General features: G+C 47.4%; 1 protein-coding gene across 3 annotated transcripts in view; it reads right to left on the bottom strand.

The window, feature by feature from the left end:
* Positions 1–13331: 13331 nt before the first annotated feature.
* cbfb (core-binding factor subunit beta) overlaps positions 13332–24831 on the bottom strand; it is a 52062-nt gene continuing 40562 nt past the window's right edge. For 2 of the 3 annotated variants that reach the window (XM_034236074.1, XM_034236091.1), the window contains one exon: positions 13332–15536. Coding sequence is in view for 1 of the 3 variants with exons in the window: in XM_034236091.1 (XP_034091982.1) it covers positions 15528–15536 (9 nt within the window). In the remaining 2 variants the exon portion in view is untranslated. The remainder of the gene's footprint in view (positions 15537–24831) is intronic. The other variant, XM_034236083.1, reaches the window with a different exon arrangement.

Raw genomic sequence — 24831 nt, 5'->3', positions numbered from 1 at the left:
TGGTGACACGTTATTGGACATAATTCACCTTGCTTATTGTGTTGCCACACGGACCCTTTAGTGGGGAACACCTGTAGCTTTAGCTGCCATTCCTGCTAGCTCATCAGGCAGAGCAGTGCATGTGTTAACCTCTCTGAAAGTAATGGATAATAAAGATTGGAACTCCATTCTTAATACACCGCCTCCGACTCTCTTTTCACGGCACTACACTGGTGACCCTGACTTTTCCGAGAAAGTTTCCGGAAAATTAACGAACATGGCTGAGCGCGATGTTTTCATAAAGCTGCCGGAATTCTGGGAGCACGCCGCGGAGGCATGGTTCGCACACGTGGAGGCACATTTCGCCTGCCGACAGGTCCGTGACGGGGGCCTAAAATACTACCATGTGGTAGCAGCGCTGGGGAGCTCCACGTCGTCCAGGTTGGTGGGATTCATCGCAGCCCCCCCACATCATGGCAAATATGAGGCGATTAAGGCCCTTGTCCTTAAGACATTTAGCTTATCTGCTAAGGAGAGGGCCCGCCAGATACTTGACATTCAAGGCCTAGGAGACAGCAAGCCATCCCAGCTAATGGAGAAAATGCTAAATCTGCTAGGGGGGAAAGATCCCCGGATTTTATTCACGGAGATTTTCCTGCGTCACTTGCCTCCCCGGGTACAGACGGCGCTGGCCAACACGCGTGTCACGGAGCCCCGTGCTTTGGCTGAGGAAGCGGATCGTTTTTTCCTGGCTACGCAACAGCCCGGGGCAGAGACGTTAGCCGCGACGCTCAGCGGCCCACCGGCAGTAAAGAAAGCGTGGCGGAGGCTGGCGTGGAGATGCCGGAGAGTGCGTTTACCACGCACGTTTCGGGACAAGGGCGAAGAGATGCATCGCTCCGTGCACCTACAAACCCCCGGGAAACGGAGGGGCCGGCGCTCAGTAGTGGCTCTGAGTGTCGGCGGCACGTGCAGGCTCCTCTTCGTCAGCGACAGCGTTTCGGGGAGCTTGTTTCTGTGTGACACGGGCGCTCAACGGAGCGTAGTTCCAGCGTCGAGTGAAGACGTCGCCCGTGGGGGGCACGGACCGCGATTGACGATGGCTAACGGCAGTCTCATTCGCACGTACGGCGTGAGTCCTATGTGTTTGTGCATCGGAGGACAGCGTTTCAGCTGGGATTTTGTGACAGCGGACATTTCTTTTCTCCTCCTCGGAGCGGATTTTTTGTGTGCTCATGGACTCTTAGTGGACGTTAAGAATAGGCGTTTGGTTGATGCCTTAACGTTTTCTTCCCTCGTGTGCACACTTGGCGTACGACGGGCTGTCAGGCTCACTATCAGGTGCAGACACGTTTCTCAGACTGTTGGCCGAGTTTCCAGACCTGTCGCTACCCACCTTCTCTGCGCTTACCACTAAGCATGGCGTGGAACACCACGTCACTACCGGGGGGGCCTCCTGTCTACGCCAGGGCCCGGCGGTTGAACCCTTCTAAGCTGGCTGTAGCGAGGGCGGAGTTCGCAACCGTGGAGCGCCTGGGCATTGTCCGCCGCTCCGACAGTCCTTGGGCTTCCCCCCTGCACGTCGTTCCCAAATCCAACGGCGGGTTCCGCCCGTGCGGGGATTACCGCCGACTCAACGACGCCACTACGCCTGACCGCTATCCGGTGCCGCACATTCAGGACTTTTCGGGGCATCTGGCCGGTACGGGGGTGTTTTCCAAGGTGGACCTGGTGCGTGGATACCACCAGGTGCCCATGCACCCCCTGGACATTCCCAAGACAGCAGTGATAACGCCTTTTGGACTTTTTGAGTTCCTGCGGATGCCTTTTGGACTCAAGAATGCCGCTCAGACGTTCCAGTGCCTGATGGATTCGGTGCTGCGGGACCTGCCGTTTGTGTTTGTTTACCTCGACGACATACTCGTCGCCAGCGCTTCAGTGCAGGAGCACCTGTCCCACCTCCGAGCCCTTTTCACACGGCTCAACGAAACACGGATTAATCATCAATCCTGCAAAGTGCCAGTTCGGGGTGTCGGACATCGATTTCCTGGGGCACCGCGTCACCAAGGGCGGTTGCGACACCTCTGCCATCGAAGGTGGAGGCTGTTGCGGCGTTTCCTCGCCCGCTCACAGCCCGGTCGCTCCGTGAGTTTCTGGGGATGGTGACTTTCTACCACCGTTTCATCGCCCGGGCCGCACACATCATGCGGCCGCTGTATGAAGCGTTGAAAGGCAAGACCCCCCGTCCAGGAGATCGACTGGACAGCAGAGGCGGACGGCGCTTTTGCTGAAGTCAAGACCGCGTTGGCTCAGGCGGCTTTGCTGGCACACCCATCATCTACGGCTCCCATCTCCATCACCACGGACGCGTCAGACTACGCGTACGGCGCAGTGCACGAGCAGTGGGTGGAGGGCGCTTGGCAGCCGCTCGCCTTTTTCAGCCGCCAGCTGACGCCTAGAGAACGCAAATACAGCGCCTTTGACCGGGAGCTCCTCGGACTTTATTTGGCCGTGCGGCACTTCCGTTTCATGCTGGAAGGCCATGAATTTACGGCGTTTGTCGACCACAAGCCGCTCACCTTCGCCATGTCAAAAGTGGCGGGGCCTTGGTCGGCACGTCAGCAGCGGCAGCTGTCCTACATATCGGAGTTCACTACGGACATTAAGCATGTGGCTGGCAAGTCGAACCTGGTTGCTGATTGCCTCTCCAGGGTCGTCATCGGTGCCGTCCAGTTGGGCCTGGACTATACTCGCATGGCGGCAGACCAGGTCACAGATCCCGGCGTCCAGGCCCTGAAGGTGGAGAGCGCGGGGCTGCGCTTGGACCCGTTGGCCGGAGGCGGTTCCGCTCGTTTCGACATCAGCCGCAGACGTTGCCCGGGCCTTCATTGCAACGTGGGTGTGTCGTTTTGGCACCCCGTCAGACATTTCCTCAGACAGGGGCTCTCAGTTCACGTCCGAGCTCCGGAACGCTGTGGCAGGCGGTTTGGGGGTTAAGCTGCACAGGACTACCGCTTACCACCCTCAGGCTAACGGCCCCTGCGAGCGCTTTCATCGCTCCATGAAGGCGGCCCTCAAGGCCGGCCTTACGGACGGTAACTGGGTCGACAAGCTGCCCTGGGTGATGCTGGGCCTGAGGACCGCACCTAAGGAAGATCTGCAGTGTTCTACAGCGGAGATGGTCTACGGTCAGCCGCTGAGAGTTCCGGGGGATTTCCTCCCAAATGCATTGGCTCCCTGGTCGGCGTCGGCCCAGCGGGCTTTCCTGCGTGACGCCACTGAGGCCTTTGCTCCGATCCCTACTACTCAGCACGGTACTCAGGTGTCCCAGGTTCCCGCAGAGCTCTGCTCGGCGGAGCACGTGTTCATCCGGCACAATGCGCACAGAGGCCCCCTGCAGCCCCCTTATGATGGTCCTTTCCGGGTCTTGGAGCACGCGGACAAGCACCTGGTGGTCGACCTGGGAGGCAAGGCCGAGCACGTCTCGGTGGACCGGGTGAAGGCTGCTCACCTGGACTTGGACCAGCCTGTGGTGCTGGCTCGACCTCCGCGACGGGGCCGTCCCCCGGCCTCGTCCCCTGTCACGGATTTAAGACCTGTTGTTCCGGTCCCTCCCCTTCCGGGGGCCGCACAGGCGGGAGTCACTTTTCCGACTCCCGTGCTCAGGAGTCGTGGGGGTCGGCCTGTCGTTCCTCCCCGCCATGCTGATTTTGTTTATGTGTGAATTCTTGGGGGGCTTGTGTGGTGACACGTTATTGGACATAATTCACCTTGCTTATTGTGTTGCCACACGGACCCTTTAGTGGGGAACACCTGTAGCTTTAACTGCCATTCCTGCTAGCTCATCAGGCAGAGCAGTGCATGTGTTAACCTCTCTGAAAGTAATGGATAATAAAGATTGGAACTCCATTCTTAATACACCGCCTCCGACTCTCTTTTCACGGCACTACAATATATAGAATAATTATGATGATGAATGCATTTTTTTACCACTAAAATACAGCAACACATCTTTGATTCATGTGGTTTATAAGAATATTACAATTATTATTAACTTTGTCTGTACAAAGTAGCCTGTCCAGGAAATATGCCCAAATCAACAAAAACTGCGAGCCGGCAGGCAAGATGCTCCACCGGCAGTGGCGGCGCCAGGGTATGGCTGGGGTAGGCTACAGCCATACCAAGAAATGGCTTAGCCCTATACCTTAGCCCGACCATGAAAAAGTATGTTAAAGTAAGCATGTTGAGAACACGGATTGCGAAAATCTACCGGTCGTGTCCATAACACACAAACTGATCCTGCTGTAACAACAAGTGCACGTTACTTACGCAATATGGTTGAGACCATTCGGGCTTATGCTAGAGGGGTGCAAGGAATAGTCTAAGTAGTGGGGGAGATTTATACACTAAAGGTGTGGACATTCTCTCGCGTTATAATATCAGCGCAGCCACGGTCAGATCAAAATGCCTCCGAATGCAATTTGAACAGACCTACAGCCAATCAGAGCAACGAAACGTTGGGTCTGCTGCGTCATGCATTATTGATTCGTCACGTTCACAGTGAAAAGTCCCCAAACTCGCGCCGAGTAAATTGCAGCAGACAGACAGCAGAACTTCTAGGATTAATTGTATATTTCGGATGGATAGATTTGTTCTTAAACGCCCTCGCATTGAGGTACAAGTCGAACATGTGCCAGAATCACACGACCCACCTGAAGAGTGAATAGTGAGTTTTGAATATATTTTGTAATAATGGGTCATTTGAAAAAGTGTTTTGTATGACAATAGAGATACAGGCTACTTGTTGTGTGCTGTGTCTGTCTCTCTCTGTTTACCTGTGTCTCTGTCTCTCTCCCTCTCTCTCTATCCGTGTCAATTCTATATGCCAACTTTTCTTGTTTCTGCCGCTGCGTAGCATGTTGTAACAACGTGGAATTAGCAGAATAGGCTATTGTATTGTTTAACTCACACCTGTTGCTCTCGATGTAATTTAGCTGATAAAAGGAGACTAATAAAAGCTAATAAAACCCTCACGCGTGCGTTTCACTGTCAAGGGGTGCGATATAGCGTGTATGTAATTACATTACAAATACTGCTTGAGCCCCACCACTGTATGGGTTAGCCCTACCATAGATTACCCAACAAAAATACTCTGGCGCCGCCACTGTCCACCGGCCACGTTTCAGAAGCATTTCAGAAGCCGTAACGCGGCACGTCTGGTGGAATAGCACCCATTGACTAGAGTGGCGGCGACTTTTGCGAACGCCACGGCGCAGCCGTAACGCGACGCAGACGGACCCGGTGGAATCTAGGGGTTAGAGCAGCAAGCACCAGATTCTAATAACAACAGCACCGGTACCGGTGCGCCCTCCCTCTCTCCCTCCCTCGCTCCCACGCGACGCAGACGGACCCGGTGGAATCGAGGGGTTATCTGGTCGGCCTGTTCGAGGACACCAACCTGTGACATCAACACCATCCACGCCAAGAGGGTCACCACAGGGCCGGCCCTAGACTTTTGGGGGCCCTAAGCGAGCTTTGGCTTGGGGGGCCCCCTCACTCTAGTGCGTTCTCACTACACACAACACGGAACCAACTTTTGTCTGATGTTAGCATAAGCACACATATTGTATAAATAAGCATGTAAACCCTGTGGACCTAACCTCCTCTAGGGGGGTCCGGGGGCATGCTTTTAAATATTGAAGTTAAAAGCATCAATCTGGTACACTTTGAGAGCAAAATTAAGAGATCTATGGATACATCTCTCAACACCCATCATGAAACAGAACTGTAAACAGATTTTTCTTTATGGATACTTTACAAATCACTCCCCTTTTTAACTGTATTCTTCAATCAATCAATCAATCAATGTTTATTTATATAGCCCAATATCACAAATGTTACATTTGTCTCAGTGGACTTCACAGTTTGTACAGAATATCAGTAGACAATACGACACCCTCTGTCCTTAGACCCTCACATCGTACAAGGAAAAACCCACAGTTTAAAGTCTTGTTTTGTCATATAGTATTTCATAACTGTTTTTCATGTATTCTCTCTGGCTGTCCATCTCATAATGTTCACATAGAAACTAGCTGTCAATAGGAATATCATTCAGAAGAATTATAATTTCATGCAAAAATCTGTCACAAAAAGAGGTTGCACATTTAAATTCAGGTGTTGTTATGGCAACGTCAGTGGTCAAACAGCCACATTTACTGTTGCAAATACGTTCAATGCTGTCGACACATAAAGCAGTGGCAACTATGCCACCATTTCAGCTGACTTTTTCTCAGAAATACTTCACATAACATCCATATATTTCAGTGCTAGGTTGATGCTTAGTTAAGCTGACTATGAAACACTTTAACTGACAGGACTCAGGAATAACTGTGTACTGTAAGGTAGCTTCTAGCTTCATGTCGAACAGTAAGTCAACATTTTCCAGAGAGCTTTCTTTGAAATCACCAGGTAACGCTAAAAAACATAACATTTAGATTGTATGACAAAGTGTTTATTTAATATATCTGGCTAGCTATAGCTACTTGCTAACGTTTTAGCTTACCCCCGCAATTCAAAGTAACGTCAACGCAGCTGTAATTTATGCTTTGCTTACATGTTCGCATAACTTGGAAGTTCACTGACATTTACATACCTTGTTCTCCTGGCTCAAGTGGTGGCTCTGGGGTTGTTGTGTGAGCCACCACTTGAGAATTGTTGTCTTTTTCAAGAACAAAATGTTCTTATGTCCATCTTCAAAAACTCTGAGTCCGACTGACAGTTTAAACATTGTCACAGCACACAGGATAGGTACCTGTCAGCCAATAAGACAGATGTTTATTTTCATTCAACTCTCTGGTTGGTCTGGTGCCTTGCCTCTGTTGCATTCACTGAACACGGGAAGTTACAATCCTGCCGTCCTCTCATGATGAAGTTCAGGTAAAGCACGGTTAAGCAGTGGGCTGGTGGAAAATATTTTTGGTGGGGCTGTTGATATAGTGAGTAAAAAATCTTTTTTTTGGGAGAAATGACCCCTTAAATTAGGACTTCTGGTGATGTAATGGCGCGTTTCCAGTGCAGCGCGGAGCTCGCATTAAGCGTGCCGAGCCGCGCGGGGCCCGTTTTTGGTTGCGTTTCCACTTGACCTAGTACCGGCTAGCGGGTCCTAATTCACAGTTTTTCTGGCCCCATAAAATCGAGGTTCTTTCCGGGCCAACAACCAGGCTGAGTCGGGCTGAGTATGCTAAACTAGAGAGAGAATCGCTGGCAAGGGGGCTTCAACTACAACAAGATGAACATATTTTACCGTGATTTAATTGTAATACACGTTTCAAAATGATGCCGAATCAACAACATACTGATACCGGTTAGTAAAAACCATGAATTAACGCTTTGACAAGTCTGCAGACAGACGGCAGGCGAAAAAACCTTTTAAAATGCGTGTTTTCTAAATGGAGCTTGGCTAAGCTAACGTTATATATGCTCCGACCGTCCACACTCACAACAACGGCCTATACAGACATAAATAAACCAGCGACTGTATTCTCCATGACACAGACAGTCTGTGGTTTGTACTTGTTTAACCTTTGTCTAGTTTCTGAACAGATCGTATCTGTCCCCGGCTGTTTGAAGAGCAAGCATGGGAAACAAAAGACAGCATTTACCTGTTTGCATCCAGCTAGCCATGCCTTTCTGGTGTACCAGCTACGTGAGAAGCCTCGTTGATACGTTTTGTCTTTTTCACGAGCTTGCTGCGATATATACAAATCGGGTTGGTCCGGTCCAAGGTCTTTAAGCAAGAGTTTATCTCCCAAACTTCTCCTTTCGAAAGGATTGGAGATTAGCTCTTGAACGGAATTGGGCGGGGACTCCACCTGCACATGAAGCCATCCTCATCAACTACTGCCGTACTGCGTCACCCCACCGGATACGAGTCACTAGTGTCCAAACTACTCACAGACTGGACCGGGCGCTGACATTGGCGCCCGGTGATCATCAGATTTGACGACGCTGATTGGCTGAAATTATGTTTCGGCATCATAGTTTACAGATAGCAACAGTCAGCTGCTAGTGGCTGCTGCTGCACTGGTTGAGGGCTCCTTTCTTACCGCCCAGACGAGAGAGGGTAATGACCATAGACTGTATATATAAAGGTAATGACACATGGGCAAGGCCAGGCAGGAAACATGTGACTTATCAGTAACTTTAGACATTGTCGTAACACAATTTTAAACGAGATTTTATTGTAGATTATACATTTTACTGATACCAATTATATAATATTTACCTTGTTTATTAAAAATAAAAATAAAATAAAGAAATCTTTTTTTTAAATATATTTTTAATTTTAATTTTGTATGTGGGAAGAGGTGGGGCGGCGCCCCTAGCGCCCCTATGGGCCGGCCGCCACTGCGGTTAAGGTATATATGATTGACTCAATACTATAATACATGACTTTGAGAGTAGACAATCTATGCCCAAGGACATCCAGCTGGCCCGCCGCATCCGCGGAGAGAGGGCTTAAACTGACCCGAGACCAGCCCATCGAAACACAAAGGCTCTTTTAAGAGCCACCTCACTCTTCACTGAAAGCCTCCTTCCTGACTAAAGAGCGATCTGCGAAAAATCTTGAGGGTTTTGATAGCATTACAATACTTACATGTTTCTGCTAGCAAAGGTTACGCTAATATTAAAGAAGAAACAAAAAATGCAAGAATTCATACATGTTTATTATGAAATAAATCAAACATTTTGTAATGAATGTTATATTACAGAAAAGGACAAGCTCAACCGTAAAACTGTAGGACCACAAGAACAAGAAACTAGGGGAGTGTGTGAAAGTGGCTAGTTATCACAGAGTTCTTATGTAGCTCAGCGTATGTTCAATCAGGAAGACAACATCATCGGGTGTCACACGTTATTTCAATAAGTGATCAGGGGCATTACGCCCCGGCTAGCCAATCATTGCACCTGCTAACCTCTTTAAATCTGCTCTCCCCTTCCTGTCAGTTGTCATTTCAGGTGTCAACGCACAAGCAGCAGCAGGGCTTCGTCCCAGCTCCAGGCATTATTCCTCAGTTCCGCAGTCTTGCGGATTAAGCTACAAGCGGCGTCCCCCAGTCGGCTAGCGGTTTCAGCCGGCCGCCCCGCAAACCCGGACGCGGGAGGAAAAGACAAGGAAATCGGGCTCCACGGAAGTTCCTCCGGCTAATGGAAATGGGCTACTTCACGCAAACAATTGACGCACGCCTTCAGTCTCTCAAGAGGGCATCACCGGCATCAGGGCCGCTCAAATGTGGCGCTTCCGGCTTCACGCGGAACGGGTCCCCATCGCATGCGAAGCTTTACCCATTGGCTTCAACCACAACCCATCCTGCAGGCAGGCAGGGCGTAAGCTACATCCCATTGAAGCTACTTCCTCCTGCGCCTCACCTCTAAAACAGGCGTCAGGGTAGCGCTGGCAAGAGGCAGTTGCAACAAATTCACGAGATGTTTCGTATATCGTTATGACATTTGGGTCATCCAGAGTGAGATCGCTACCCCTTTAAGAGAGGGGTGTGGCGTGTGCGCGGGCATGGTATGGTAGAGCGAGCGAGATACATGTTTTCTAGAAATAACGAGGCAGCAGAAAAAAGGAAGGTCTGTGATCTTGCGAAACAGAAGAGCTAAATAAATGCAACGACCTCCCAAGAAGAGCTCGCCTTCTCCAGTATCTCCGATAAATGGGTTATTGAACCCGAAGCGTGTTGCTTCTGCCCTGGGAGACGACAGAGAGTCATCCCCCCCGTTTCCTCGACTACGGTCTGGGAGCCGACAGGAAGTTCAACACTATGCATCGTTTCTAATATGCAAGACAACAAATGCGTCTATGATGTATTTTCGATCAGACGAGATCTCTCTCCCCCGTCTGTGTGCGAGGGGGCGGGGCAGTTTACACACACGCAGCTGCTTCATGCAGCGGAGCACACTGCGGAGATGGCGGAGAGAACGCGCTCCGAGGTGTGGTTAAACTTTACCCGTCTCGATGTGGAGAATACTTGTTACCATAAGTGCAATAAGAGTTTAGCATGTAAGGGCGCACGAGCAATTTGTCTAAACATTTAGCAAAAGTGCACCGCATGCAGACGGAGAAATGCACCGGGTTCGACCGTCTTTCTAGCAGCCCTGTAGCCCCATTCACGAGTACGTTTCCACGTCAGGTGTTATGTATGCTAGCAGCAACACACGGAGTTAACTACATTATACAAAAATGGGTTAATGATTAGAGGTAACTGAGTTATTTAGTTTGTTAAATTTCAGCTATTCTGTTTACAGTCTGTCATCAGATTATTTAATACGTTTTGTTAAAGGCTCAGGGCAATCTCGATGACAAAGGTCAATGTTCCCCCCCTTTCTACGCACGGAGATAATGTAATCTTAATAGTGCGCAGGCCAAGGCTGGCTCTTCAAAGCAGACATTAACGACGCGCTTTAAAGTTCCCATCATCGTTCAGCGGAACTCTTTCAGCCTTAAGCGGCAGTCAAGTAAGGAGAAACTACGTGTGCACCGGCTATTCGGGTAAATAATATTAATAGCTGTCTCTCCCCAGTTCAATCACCCACTGCTCAGGGAGATCTCCTCATGCGTTGCCTTTACGCATCTAGTGTTCAAATACAACATTACTAACCTATAACTCCGCTCAACTGGGAAAAGAGAAGAAGAAAGAAGAAGAGAATCCTCCAGGAGCACAGCGTTCCTAATCATGAGGAACTATAGGCCCAGTCACACACCTGGAGTTCCTAGGCATCACATCAAGCTCATGGTATTAACGTTCCTCTAACCAAACTGCGTGCATCCACATAAACGTCTTCAACGACAGTTGCTCCTCCTCATCGGGCAACCGTACTTTACATGCGGATATTCTTCGGCACGCCATCATCTCCCGTTTCCTGGACGTGGCATCCGTCGGCCTCATGACGACCGCGTTTTCCCCGACTTAAGGACGTGCACCGCACATCCTCCGTTTTGGGGGGGACATCTGCATGAGATCATCCGCATAGCGGCACACTCAGATTTCCACTATTGCTACACATTTATTATCACACTCGCTGGATCTAACGCCTCGAAAGAAGAAGTCAATCTAAAAAGCATCCGGGGCCTCTTAGCAGGAGTGCAGTTTAACGTTCGCTGTTCCGATCCTGGCTTCCCAGCTGTTCGCAAAACAGTCAGTCAAACTCATCCTCAAAGGTCTCATTAGAACTTCTCCCCCCGTCTTAGACCGGAGACGCCCTATTACACTCTCCACTTTACGCCTCATGCTCTCCAAACTTAGAAGTGAGTTATTCTCCCCTTATATCAATGCGCTACTCGACGCTCTATTTCTCCTAGCTTTTATGCCTTTCTCAGACAGGTGAATTTACCACAGCTTCCCTTACATTCGATTCCAATCGAGACGTCAGCTTCTGACATATCCTTTCACGCTAGCCACTTTAGCTTATATCTTAAACACTCCAAATGCGGCGGCGCTGCTCCGTCATCGCCGCCCGCATCGACTCCCAGTTCTGCCCTTATAAATCCATGATCAAATTCCTGCATCTTAGACCTTCCATTAATCCTCTCTCACCACTATTTCTATTTCAGGGGATATTCCCTTAACTCAACACCAGTTCAATCATTACTTAAAGCAAGTTCTCATTAGATCCGGCTTATCGCCCCAATTATTCTCGGGGCATTCGTTCAGGATAGGCGCAGCTACCTCCGCTGCTAATCAAGGCGTCTCATCCTCATCCCTGCAACAACTCGGACGATGGTCCTCCTCTGCCTTCACATCCTACATCCGCCCGGACATCAGTGCCGTGCTGGCTATCCAAAGGTCCCTCAAACACTAAAAGATGGTAAATATATCTATAACTGGTGGTGGTAACACGTCAGCATGTATACGTGTCTACGGTTCCGTATCTGTCAGGCTATGACTCCGGATCTGCGTATGCTAATCCTGCAAGTGCAGGTTGCGAACGTGGGTCCGAGTCACGTTGCGGACACAGGTCCGCGGTTAGGTTTAAACCGGCGGGTGCAGGTTGCGGACACAGGTCCGTGTTTAGGTTTAACCCTGCGGGCGCAGGTTGCGGACACAGGTCCGCGCTTAGGTTAAACCCTGCGGGCGCAGGTTGCGGACACAGGTCCGCGCTTAGGTTTAACACTGCGAGGGCAGGTTGCGGCCAGTGGGTCTGCGTCATGTTAACCCTGCAGTGCAGGCTGCGGCCAGTGGGCCCGCGCATGTCTAACCCCGCAGCCCGGAAGCGATTCCTGCGCTCATCATGTCCCCATGTTAATCTCTCTTTTCATCCATAGATCTCCGCAGCCAGCCGCAAGGTAAGGATTGCTCACAGCTCCGTACTTCATACTTCACTTCTTTTGGGGGTTCATCAGAGCGGTTCTTTCCCTCCTGAATGATCATCCTGCAAACCCAGGGCCTAATCGCCAAAACATCATTACAGTTACTTGTTGTAATACGTCAATCACTATTCCCGCATATCATGTGTCCCGATAATAAACATGTACTCATACATCACGTCTCTCCTGATTGAAATGTAGCTCAGCGTAAGTTCAATCAGGAAGACAACATCATCGGGTGTCACACGTTATTTCAATAAGTGATCAGGGGCATTACGCCCCGGCTAGCCAATCATTGCACCTGCTAACCTCTTTAAATCTGCTCTCCCCTTCCTGTCAGTTGTCATTTCAGGTGTCAACGCACAACCCTCCTCCACCCCTTCGTCTCCTGTCTCCTAAATACAGGGCTAAGCTAAACCTTCTCCCTTCAGATCGGACTGAACTACTATCACCACCACCAGTGTCTAGACCCCGGGGGGTTCATCAGAGCGGTTATTTCCCTCCTGAATGATCATCCTGCAAACCCGGGGCCTAATCGCCAAAACATCATTACAGTTACTTGTTGTAATACGTCAATCACTATTCCCGCATATCATGTGTCCCGATAATAAACATGTACTCATACATCACGTCTCTCCTGATTGAACTAGGATCTCTAAGAAAAAAACAATGAATAAATAACATAAACCAAAACGGTCGGAGTAGAAGGAAAAAATAAAGGCAAAAAAAACGTGTCTTTTTTTGTTTTTGCGTTAATGCCTGCAGTAAGAAAATAGAGGGATGTGGTATTAACTGAGGTGGGTACTACTTAAATATTGGTTCAATAATACATTGGGTGGGTAATGGTGAGCACATGTTACACTGGGGTCACCTTCTACCACCTATTCATATCCGTCTTTTATAATCACTTCCTCAATAATGTCTCTTAAGAAAAACACGCTGTTTCAATCAATAAAGATGGTTGAATTACAGACATGGTAGATTTGATGAGACCACCCACAGGTGGTTTTATTTTTAAAATGTAGGCCCAGTGGTCACTGTCAAGCTATAGTTCAAACATAACATATAATAAACTTATAACGTACAGAGTCCATCCCATACTGTACTGTCTGGACTGGACTGGACTGTCTTGGGTAAAATAGTAAGAATAAAACCGTTGAGTGCACTAAGTGGAAAACACAATGGAAAATGAAATCAGCTTCTAGTTGCACAATTTAAAAATAAAAGGGCTTGAGTCAATCCACATTCACTGTATTTAACCCAGTAAGTGGATTTCCTTTAAAAAATAAACAATACAAATAATACATAAACACATAGAACAGTGAAAAGCGAAAGTAACAAAAGTCCTTAAAACTCCCAAATTTCTAGAAACGCGACTCAATATTACATAAAATAGACTACCATTGCTACTACTATTTCATAACAAAGCTGAAAGATGAACAACAATTAATAGGCATACGGATGTGAGAAGTAATATCAAAAGCAAACATCATGACTTTCACTCAAACAAAACAATAAAACATATAATTTTGTTACACTTGTACTGTAACAGGACAGGGAATAGTATTTAGACTGTATTTAGGCTTGTACAGTCCTTTAATGATGAGGAATATCTGGGTGTTGGTTGATCAATAGACGGATTTCAAGTTGGATAGGTACCTTACTTCTATAAAAGTGACTTGCAACACATGCTACTGATTTGTATGGTGTGTATTTTTAAGAAAGAAGCCTTTGAATACCCATTTAAAAAGTAGCATGTCAATATCAAGAAAAAGCCTTCATGCAAAAGGATGCGTTTCATTTTTGCCTGATAGTCAACCCCAGATCACAACTCCACCTGGTGACACATCCTGGTAAAAAAACAAATGCTTTTATACTTTGTGGAGCATGCTACTGGTTGGGCACACCCAAATCTTGCATCACTATGATGTAGCCTTTAAAAATCCCAGTTATTCCTTATCAAAGGGCTTTAAAAGGGAGTGTTCTCACAATAAAAAGGCTGCATAGGTAACAATAGAAGACATTGGCCTATGTTTGGTTTCATGCCTATAAAGAAAAACCCATGTTGAGAACAAGTCTGATTGTATCACATAGTGCAAATTGGCCGTAAAACTTGTTGCTGCTTAACCGAGGATTCTATAGTCATGGGCCTCCCACCATGGTTGATATTTTAAAGAGAAACTGAATATTATAGCACAGCAAACAATTCAAACTACACAAAACAGCATAGTTCTCTCTGGATGCTCTCCTCCCACCTGCCTACTTTTTAAATGCAACCCAGTTTTCTGTTATTGTATCCCATACCTTTCTCCATTCCCTCCCTCCCTTACCAGCAAAGTGAACTTTGGTCTAAGAAAACAGCAGTTTTTTTTAACTATGCATAATTAGGGTTAACAAAAGGCATGTTCCCAAATGTGAGGCGTTGCAAAAACAATGAACAACGCAGTCACACTGCTTTTCTTTTTCAACACCTTACTTTTGACGCATTATTTTCAATTCAATCTTTTCTACTCTCCTCTCTTCTCTTTCCTTTGCCTCCCCTCACTACTGGCATCTGTTACCCCCCTTCCATTATTTTCACAATTTGTATTGATAGAAAATATATCTTTTGGTAGTTAGATCTTTCCATCAAATCATGTAAGACCTGGAAAAAAATAAATAGAAGTCTGAGTGATTTGATCTATACTTTATATAGATACTCATTTGACTCAAGAAGCAACTTCAACCTCGGATGTGTCATATTTGCAATACGATGCAATTCAATTCAACCTCTCATAATCCTTCCTTTGTATTTAAATATATACAACTACTTTTTGCCCAGGTCTGTTGGATACTTATTCCTGTGAATCCTTAATTGTGGAGTTTGGTTCACTTTCAATTCAATCAATTAAGGAAGTTGTGTTTCTTCTAAATGTAAAAAGGTAAGAACAATGTTTTAAGTGTGGAAAGAAAAATCATATCAGACTAACAAGGAAACAAAGAACACATTTTGAAAACATTGGTCAAAATTGCAATTTCAGATGAGCTTTTTTACAGTTGATTATATTGAAAGTGAATGGACAGCCAGCCCTGGTTTTTCTTCTATTCCTCCAGTACTTCCTCCTTCTCTTCCGCCTCAGCGCATCTTGTGTTCAATGTCAGCGTTGGCCATGTTGGAGCCAGGGCTGGGGTCCTGCTGTCAGCTGGACTGGGGAGAGAGAGGGATGGAAGGATGAAAGAGGGAAAGAAAGAAAGAGTGATGGAGCAAGACACAAGAAAGGGTATAGAGGGAAAGAGATTGATTGAGTACATTTTTCAAGGACGAACAGGTGTAAAGTCAAACTGGTAACTCTTAACTTGAATATTAATCTCAAAACAGTATGCATCATAAAGTTATAACTGATTACAACAATATTAAACTGTGTTGTGAAGTATTAACTGTTTATACCCTAATTAATCTAATTAATTAATTATGGGAGCAGTCAAGTTTGTTAACACTTGAGAAATGTCTTATATTTGGTTACAATAGAATAGAAGAATATAATTGGGAGGGATGAAACCCTCTTTAATGGTCACACATGCAGAGCACACAGCACACAGTGGCATTTGTTCTCTGCATTTAACCCATCCTAGCACACGGAGTCTAGTACTAGGAGCATGGGCAGCTAGTGTACAGCGCCCGGGGAGCAATGGGAGTGAGGGGGGAAGGGGGAGGTCCGGTGCCTTGCTCAAGGGCACCTACTCTACTCTATGGTAAGTTTTTAGCCCTACAGTATGTGTTTTTTAAAAGGGGGTTGTATTATGCACTTATCCATTGTCATAGTTTTACATACAGTAGATATCGGTTGGCCCGCTACCTATTTGAAAAAAACATGATTTTTGTGGACGGATGCAGCAGCAATGCGTTTGAGATACCTAAAACAAAAACCTAGCTATAAAAACGAATATCAGTTTTGGAGTACGTAATATTAAGACTACTTTGACCACGTTACTCTGCCTTTAGACAGCCAAAAACAGTCATTTTCACCTGCAGCAAATGGTAGTTGCTGGTGTTCCATTTCCTTTAATCTGTTAGTTTGTTTGTGTTATTATAAGTCATTTTTGTGTTTTAAGGGGTTAATTTGGATTCACCAAAGTCACACAAACTAACTGTTCGAGACAGTGGTATACCAGCAACTCCCGTGTTCTGGGAGGTACAATTATTATTTGTTAATGGAAACTGGTGGCGTTGAAGAGAGTATAGATTACAGATTCAGTTCTCCATCTGAAAGTGATAACACAATTCTACATTTAAATATATTTGGCTGCTGCCTTCTTTCACAGCAGTATGGTTTTCATTATGATATTCCTGTCTGATTCTCCAACAATCTGTTGAAAGTAAAACACTGACTATGGATAAGTAACTCATACAACACCACTTCAGCTAGTCGGTAACCAACGCGTTCTCAAATGTGAAAACATCTATACTTAATCTACAACTACAGGCTGATGTGATGTCAACTGAAAAAATGTTGCAGTTCCAAAAACATTCACTAGAGGAAGCCAGAGTACTATTTTAGACATGGCTCGACGCTGCTGTTTATACACTTTACTGACGTTGATATATTAGTCAAGATAGCTTGCAGACAGACAGGCAGACGGACAGTCGGACATAAACACACCAACACCAAATTGATTATTAGGTCATCATTGTAAGCCAGCTGTATGACAAGACTTTTAAATATATTTCATGAGTGAGTGTCTGTGAGCCCATGGCATGACTGCTACAAAAAATAAACATTTGTGGTTATATGTTTACACTTAAGTGATAGCTGAGCAGAATTGGGAGGTTGAGTAATGGGGAGTTGGGGGGACACGTGATAACGAGTGGGGAGAGGGGAGTCGGAGAGCAGACAGAAATGCAGACATAGATAGTAAAGGGGTTGCTTAGTTCAACTGGAATGTAGTTTATGTCATCTCAATGACTCACCATAATAGCAACATACACACAGTCACACAAACACATACAGTATGTCATACTACCATTTGAGTCCTCACAGCCAGACTGACTCCCCTTTATGTCTGTCTCCTCTAGTGAGGATTTTGGTTGCTCTATCAGAACTGCTTCTAAATACATTTTAAATTAAATTCATTTTGTTGTACGTTTTTTAAATTTTCATCTGGTATCAATCACTCGTTCCTATTTTTTTCCTGCCCTTTAGAAGTTAAAAAGGGTTTATAATCATCATTTATTTCCTATCAAATCTGTCTCTTTTGTTATTAACACAATATTACTGGGAGCAGAGGCCTCATTTATAAACGTGGCGTACGCTCAAAAGATGGCATACTCCACTCTCAACCTTCCTAAATTCTCCCACACCACTCCGCTCCTCCGCTCCCTTCACTGGCTTCCGGTAACTGCTAGAATCCACTTCAAGACACTGGTACTTGCTTACCATGCTGCGAATGGATCTGGCCCTTCCTACATCCAGGACATGGTTAAACCGTACACCCCAGCACGTGCACTACGCTCTGCATCAGCCAACGACTCGTTGCGCCCTCGCTGCGAGGGGGACCCAAGTTCCCATCGGCGAAAACACGTGGGTTTGCTGTCCTGGCTCCAAGATGGTGGAATGAGCTCCCCATTGACATCAGGACGGCAGATGGCTTGCACATCTTCCGGCGCAAACTGAAAACTCATCTCTTTCGACTCCACTTCGAGCGTTAGAACTACTAACGAAGCACTTTTATACTAATAAAGGACTGGCTTACCTAAAGCCAGTGGAGTAGCACTTGAAATGTTTGGCTCTATGAAACCTGATGTACTTATATGATTCTGTTTTCTTCAAGGTTGTGTCTTCCTGGTCGAATGTACTTATTGTAAGACGCTTTGGATAAAAGCGTCAGCTAAATGCAATGTAATAAAAATAATAATAAAAGTCACCTCTCAAGTCAACTCTCAAGTTTCCTCTCGAGTTCCCTCTCAAGCCCTCTCTCGAGTTCCCACTCAAGTCCCTACTCAAGTGTCGTTGGAGGTTCCGCTGGGGGTCCTGCCAACTCTATGTCCTGTGCCGTTGGAGGCCCCGCCGACTACTCTCCTGCCGGGGGTCCTGCCAACCCTGTGTCCTGTGCCGTTGGAGGCCTCGCCAACTACTCTCCTGCCGGGGGTCCTGCCAACCCTGTGTCCTGTCCCGTTGGAGGCCCCGCCGACTACTCTTCTGCCGGGGGTCCTGCCAACCCCGTGTCCTGTGCCGTTGGAGGCCCCACCGACTACTCTTCTGCCGGGGGTCCTGCCAACCCCGTGTCCTGTGTCGTTGGAGGCACCGCCGACTACTCTTCTGCCGGGGGTCCTGCCAGCCCTGTGTCCTGTGCCGTTGGAGGCCCCACCGACTACTCTTCTGCCGGGGGTCCTGCCAACCCTATGTCCTGTGCCGTTGGAGGTCCTGCCGACTGCTCTCTCCTGCCGGGGGCCCTGCCAACCCCATGTCCTGTTTCGTTGGAGGCCTCGACATCACCTGTCTCGCCGGGGGGTCCTGCCCAACTCCTTTTCCTCTTCCGTGGGGGATCTTGCCGACACCTGTCCCACCGGCTCCGGTTCCTGTCCGGTCAACACCGGCTCCTGCCCGGTCCCCTGAGAGCTGTGGTCTTCGCCCCTCCTCGAACTCTGCCTTCCCCCCGGGCCGTCCGCCCGAGTTCCCCTTTTTGAACTCTGCCTTGCCCCCGGGCCGTCCGCCCGAGACCCCCTCCTCGAACTCTGCCTTGCCCCCGGGCCGTCCGCCCGAGTTCCCCTTTTTGAACTCTGCCTTGCCCCCGGGCCGTCCGCCCGAGACCCCTTCCTGGTCCTCTGCCGTGCCCTGGGCTGTCAGTCAAGGCCCGTCCTCCGGACCCCCTCCATCCACCCTGCTGGACCTTTTGGATTTTTTTTGTTTTTGTTTAGGGACGTCTAGTATCCGTCCCTTGAGGGGGGGGGTTCTGTCAGGATTATTATGTCATGTCACGTGTCTATGTCTAGGTGTGGGTGTTTTTCCGTTCTCCTTGTCATGTTTTCCTCCCTGTATATTGTCTGGTCTCTTTTCCCTGTGTTTTCATGTCTGTCGTTAGTTCCCTGGTGTGTCTAATTTCCTGATTGTTTTCACCTGTCACTCCTTGTGTGTCTCCTGTGCTCATCAGTGTCAGCCCCGCCCCTGATTGTTCCCACCTGTGTCTAGTTACCCTGTGTTTAAATTCCCCTGTCTCCCAGTGTTCAGTGTCAGTTCGTCTTGTCTCTTGCCATGGTCAGGTCTATGCTCTTTTGTGTTCAAGAATAGTTTTGTTCCTCACTACGTGAGCGATTTTCCTTTTGGTCTCATTTTTTGTCATCTCATCCTGAGATTAGTTAGTGACCTTTTTTTGTTCATCGTGTTTTATTGGAAAAATAAAGTATCTTACCAATACTTTATCTCTGTCTCCCTGTCTGCAATTGGGTCCAACATCCTAAGTGCCTGAGATCGTAACAAAATGTTAAATGAAAAGAGCCCTTCTCCCTCCAAAAAGTCCCATTAAACATGCAAATCTTCCTTCAAGCAATCCTCTGCATTTTTGCTAAACCCTTTCAGTCAACGGGCTCTTCCTGGGCCTCATCAACATCCAACTCTGAGTCTTCAGTGTCACTGTCCAGCCTTGTTGAGGATGGCTCTGTGTCAGGCTCAAAGAGCCTTAGGTTTGCACGAATGCCAACCAGTTTTTCCACTCTCACATTTGTGAGCCTGTTGCGAAATTTGTGTGGTCTCAATAGCCATGCAGTAAGCAGTGTGCTATGGCATGGATATTCAAGTGTACTTGAATGACATCTGTTTTTTTTAGTCAAGATTATGCTAAAATATACTTTCCCCAACTATATTTAAGTTCCCTATGAAGAGCCAACCTTCAATTTCGAAAATTCCCAATTTATTCCCATAAATTCCCGTGTATTCCCATGAATTTCCGTGGAAAGTTTCCATCTTTGAAAATTCCCGGAATTTTGCAACCCTACGTGCAATATAGCAGGACAGCGCGCACACGGGCAGAGGAGATGAGATGTGGCTTCTTCCTCTGATGTGTGAGGAGGAGGAAAGAAGCCATCCAAATGTATCACTCTCTATCTAAAGGAGCTTGTGATAACCTTTGTCATAAAAGCCAGGTTAGGGCGCAAAACAGCTGAGCTGCCATCTCCTTGGATCCGGAGACATGACGGAGCCACAGAGAGAGAGCAGACCAGTCACTTACCCTTTTAGCTGATGTCAGAGCCAAGGGCAGTGCTACTTTGGCTGGGAACCTGATCTAAAGGTTCAAATGGGGCTTTACTCAGCGCGCGTAACACCAAAGCCAAATCCCATTGAGGGGCTAAAGCGCATGACACAGGTCTGAGTCTCTGTACTCCTTGTAGAAAGCGTTTTGTCAGAGGGTGACTAAACACTGTGCTGACACCGAAACCTACGTGGCAACATGAAATGGCAGCAGCATATGTTTTGACCGTGCTATAAGCCAAATTCCTGTCAAACAACACGTACAACATCTTGAGAGAGGCCAAGCCCCTCTAAGTGTTCCCGTTCAGGGGCCATGCCCACAAACGCTGGCCTATCACTGGGTGACCGCTGATCGCTCCTTCCACCTAGGAGAGAGTGCCCCAGCGCCACGGAATTTCCCACGGTCTGCCTGACAGCATCCGCTGTAGGCATGGAAACCAGGACGCTCCCGTGCGCTCCGGGGCTATTAAGACCGCTGTCAGCCACTCCTCCTGCAATCGGTCCAGGAACCGAGGGATCAGTGGGGCTGGTGGGAAAGCGTATATAAACACCCTGGGCCAAGGTTGGTGTGCGAACGCGTCCAACCCCAGGGGGGGGTTGGTCCTGCGTTCTCAGGGAACCAGAGGGAACACTGTGTGTTCCCGTGTGCAGCGAACAAATCCACCTCTGCTCTCCCGAACCTGCTCTATACCTGGGAGACCAGTTCGGGACGGAGGCTCCAGTCCCCCTGGCGAGGACCTCCTCTGGATGTGAGCCGGCCACTGTTCCCCCACCGCCTGTGACACGCACGTTCCTCCCCACCCTGAGAGAGATGCGTCTGTGAACACCGAGGTGTATGACGTCATTCTGCCCAGGGGCACCCCCACTGACAGGACGTGGAGATTTTTCCAGTAGGTTAAATCTAAATCCACGGACGGAGGAATGTACACCATGCGTCTCGTCTGACGCACGGGGTCGATGTGCAGGCGAAAGACCACGTCTGGAGTCTCCTCATGTGAAGGATACCCAGGGGGATCACCACATGACCAGCTGACCTCATGCCTAACAGCTGTATCACGGAGAGGGCTGTCACCACGCTGCAGGGTGTGACATGCCGGAGGAGAGCTGTCAGTTTCTCCACTCTCTGCCGTGAGAGCCGCACTCTCATGGTGGCCGAGTTTTATTCCACTCCCAGATAAATGATAATCTGGGAGGGAAGAGGACAGCTCTCCTTCCAGTTTATAAATGAAACCCAGGCTTGACAGATGAGATACGAGCTGTACCGTCTGTGAAGCGACTTCCTCCCTGGAGCGAGCCAGCCACAGCAGGTCGTCCAGGTAAAATAACACTCTCATCCCCATTCTGTGTAGCGGCTCCAGAGCCGTCTCCACACACTTTGAAAAAGTGCGTGGAGCCAGGAATGAGAAACGCAGGAATTTGCTGTGTTTCGGGATGATGGTTACGTGGAAGTATGCATCCTTCAGGTCTATGGAAATGAACCAGTCTCCCTGGTGAACACACTCCAGCACCTGTTTGATCGTCAGCATGTGAAAAGGCCATTTCCTTGTTGGACACTGACAGATCGAGGATGGGTCTCATTCCCCCCTGCCCCGTCTCTTTCGGGACCAGAAAATAGCGGGAGTAAAAACCCCTGATTTTCTTCCCCTTGAGGACTCCTGGAAAAGGCTTTTTTTTTTAACAGGAGTTCCTGGAGCTCTGAAAGGAGCGCGAGACACTGTTCTTGGGATGACAGGATTGTTTCCTGTATCCCGTTGAACTGCGGGGGGGGGGGGGGGGGGGGGGGGGGTGAACTGCAGAGTGTAGGCTACCCTCTGCTGATCCGCCTGCTCATCCATCTGTCCATCAGACACACGCGCCGCCACTCTGAGTAATACTCTGAGTATACTCAGAGCCCTCCACACGCTGCATTTCACACAGGCTCTCATTATGTCGCTGTTTAGGAGAAGGCTCGTAAACCGGACATTAGGCGCGTTCACACCGGAGTACTTTTACCCGTACTTTTCCCGTTTAGTTCCGATAGTGCTTGGAATTTTGCGTTCACATCAAAAAGAGTACTTAGTTCCGAGAACTTTTACCCCCATTATTAGTGCCTGCTAGAGAGGTGGTACTATCCTGGGGAGACCACGCCCCGTAAAACTCTGAAAAGTTTTGTGAAGCCGCCATTGTATTTGCTGGCATTAGCATTATTAGCATTAGCCCCGCGCACCAACGAAGAGAGCATAACTTATGACAACACAAAAAAGAACATTGGAGCGGTGGAGTGATGAGGAGGTGTCGGCGTTCTGGCGATTTACTCTGTAGAAGCTGCTGGGAGTCCCAGCAGCTTCTACTGAAGCCAGTCCCCAACTCTGGGGACTTCCAGCCGGGAACTTCGGGTGGCAGTATACGCCGTGAAGTGGTTTGCGGCCTGCCAGTAAACCCAAAGCAGAAGAAGAAGAAGTGACCTCAGCGGCTTCATTTGCGTAATCCTCAGGGAATTTAAGTTTACGGTGTGAACGTAATCTGTATTTAGTTCGGGTACTAAGTGCTGGCCACTAAGTACGGAAAAGTACTTGGTGTGAAAGCGGCTTATGAGGCTCGTTCACGCTCAACACCCCTGAGGGATGAGCGGAGGTGTGTGCAGTGCTGTCCACACGAGGTGTAATAATGGCACTCATGGGATCATTACGACCGTGTGTAGGAGGCACATCTGGGACAGAGGAAAAAACCTGTGCTGGTACGTACACCACCTTCCCACGTGAATCCTACGCAAAGCTTTATAAATGAGGTCCCAGAGCACATTTTCCTTTTATTGAAAAATGTATGATGAGTAGTAGTTCCAGCCATAGCATTAACAGTTTACTCCATCAAGTATTGTAGTTTGTCATGTGATTAGTTACACCTATGTGTACACCCTACTCCTCAGTGTCAGGACAAGACAGAAGTGTATTCAATTGTTAGGTTATAGGAATAATGCATGCGCTGGAAAAGTGGTAAGCATACGGCAGAATAAATGAGAAACAAATTGTGTGAGCATTCAGATGTTTTGATGTGGTCTTGTTGTTTTTCAATGTGGCCTCTATTCATTTAAATTCATCAATACTTTCTCCTTTTTGTTATTCTTCATTCACCTTGGAGGCATGCGTGAGAAACCAACTATTTATTTCTCTTAATGAATTCAAGGTAACATTTGATAATTAATTAATATTCAAATATTAATTTTGTGGATGAAGAAGTCATGTGCAACCAGACTCCTGCAACTCCCGCTCAGTTGAAACTATGATGTATGATGCTGAATCATGGCGGTAGTGTAGTGTTTATTCTTTGTAAAAGGGAGTGGTCTCTTTGCTAATCATAAGGGTAGGAGAGCTTGTTGTATTGATTTGCACACAGATGGAAGCCTGCTCGGCCACTATAGGCTGCTTAACCACAACTCAATACTGGAGGTGTGTGTGTGTGTGTGTGTGTGTGTGTGTGTGTGTGTGTGTGTGTGTGTGTGTGTGTGTGTGTGTGGTGACCAACGCAGGGGGTCTGATGGCGATCAATACTAATTATATATTAATGCTTTCAATGCCAGCTCATCATTCACCACCACATTTATTTCTGCTGAGCACTTTGAGAATATTGTTGGTTTGTGTGTGCGTATGTGTGTGAGTGCATGACTTCACGATATATATTGCTTCTCTATCCATCATTCTGACAGGACCCTTCTGACCTTGAATAACTGGAATATCACCTCTTTTGGATATGCTGTATCTGCCAAAATGACAACGCTTCAGGAATGGAAAGAGAAACAGCTTTCTGGGAGCACACAGTGAACAAATGGCATTACTGTTTTATTTGTTGAGCATTACTGCAATTAAATCTACCTTAATCTAAAATGTCTACTCAAATCAATATTTTGGCATGAAAATATAAAATGTTATTGTTGGTGACTTTGGGCAAAATATCTGCATTTAGCTTCTATTCCTGATCATCTATTATTGATTTAACTGGAAGAAATGTATATTTTACACATATACTGGACTGTAAATATTAGATAGATTAATTTAATTTAACCTTTGACTTAATGAGCAAGAAAACACACTAAACAGTATTGCTGTTTTTCAGCTTGTTCCTATTTCCTTTCAGGCTTTGGCCACCACATATATTTGTTAGGGTAGTTAGATGTTTTGAGAAATGTCTTCATTCTTTTATCAGTCTCAAAGAGAAAGGTGTCAATTTTCCACCAAAAAAGAATATTCCTTTAATTTGACCTTCTTATAAACTATTAGCTTAATG

Source organism: Gymnodraco acuticeps, unplaced genomic scaffold, assembly GCF_902827175.1.
Source record: "Gymnodraco acuticeps unplaced genomic scaffold, fGymAcu1.1, whole genome shotgun sequence".
Classification (NCBI taxonomy): domain Eukaryota; kingdom Metazoa; phylum Chordata; class Actinopteri; order Perciformes; family Bathydraconidae; genus Gymnodraco; species Gymnodraco acuticeps.
This window is presented reverse-complemented; position numbering and strand designations above follow the sequence as displayed.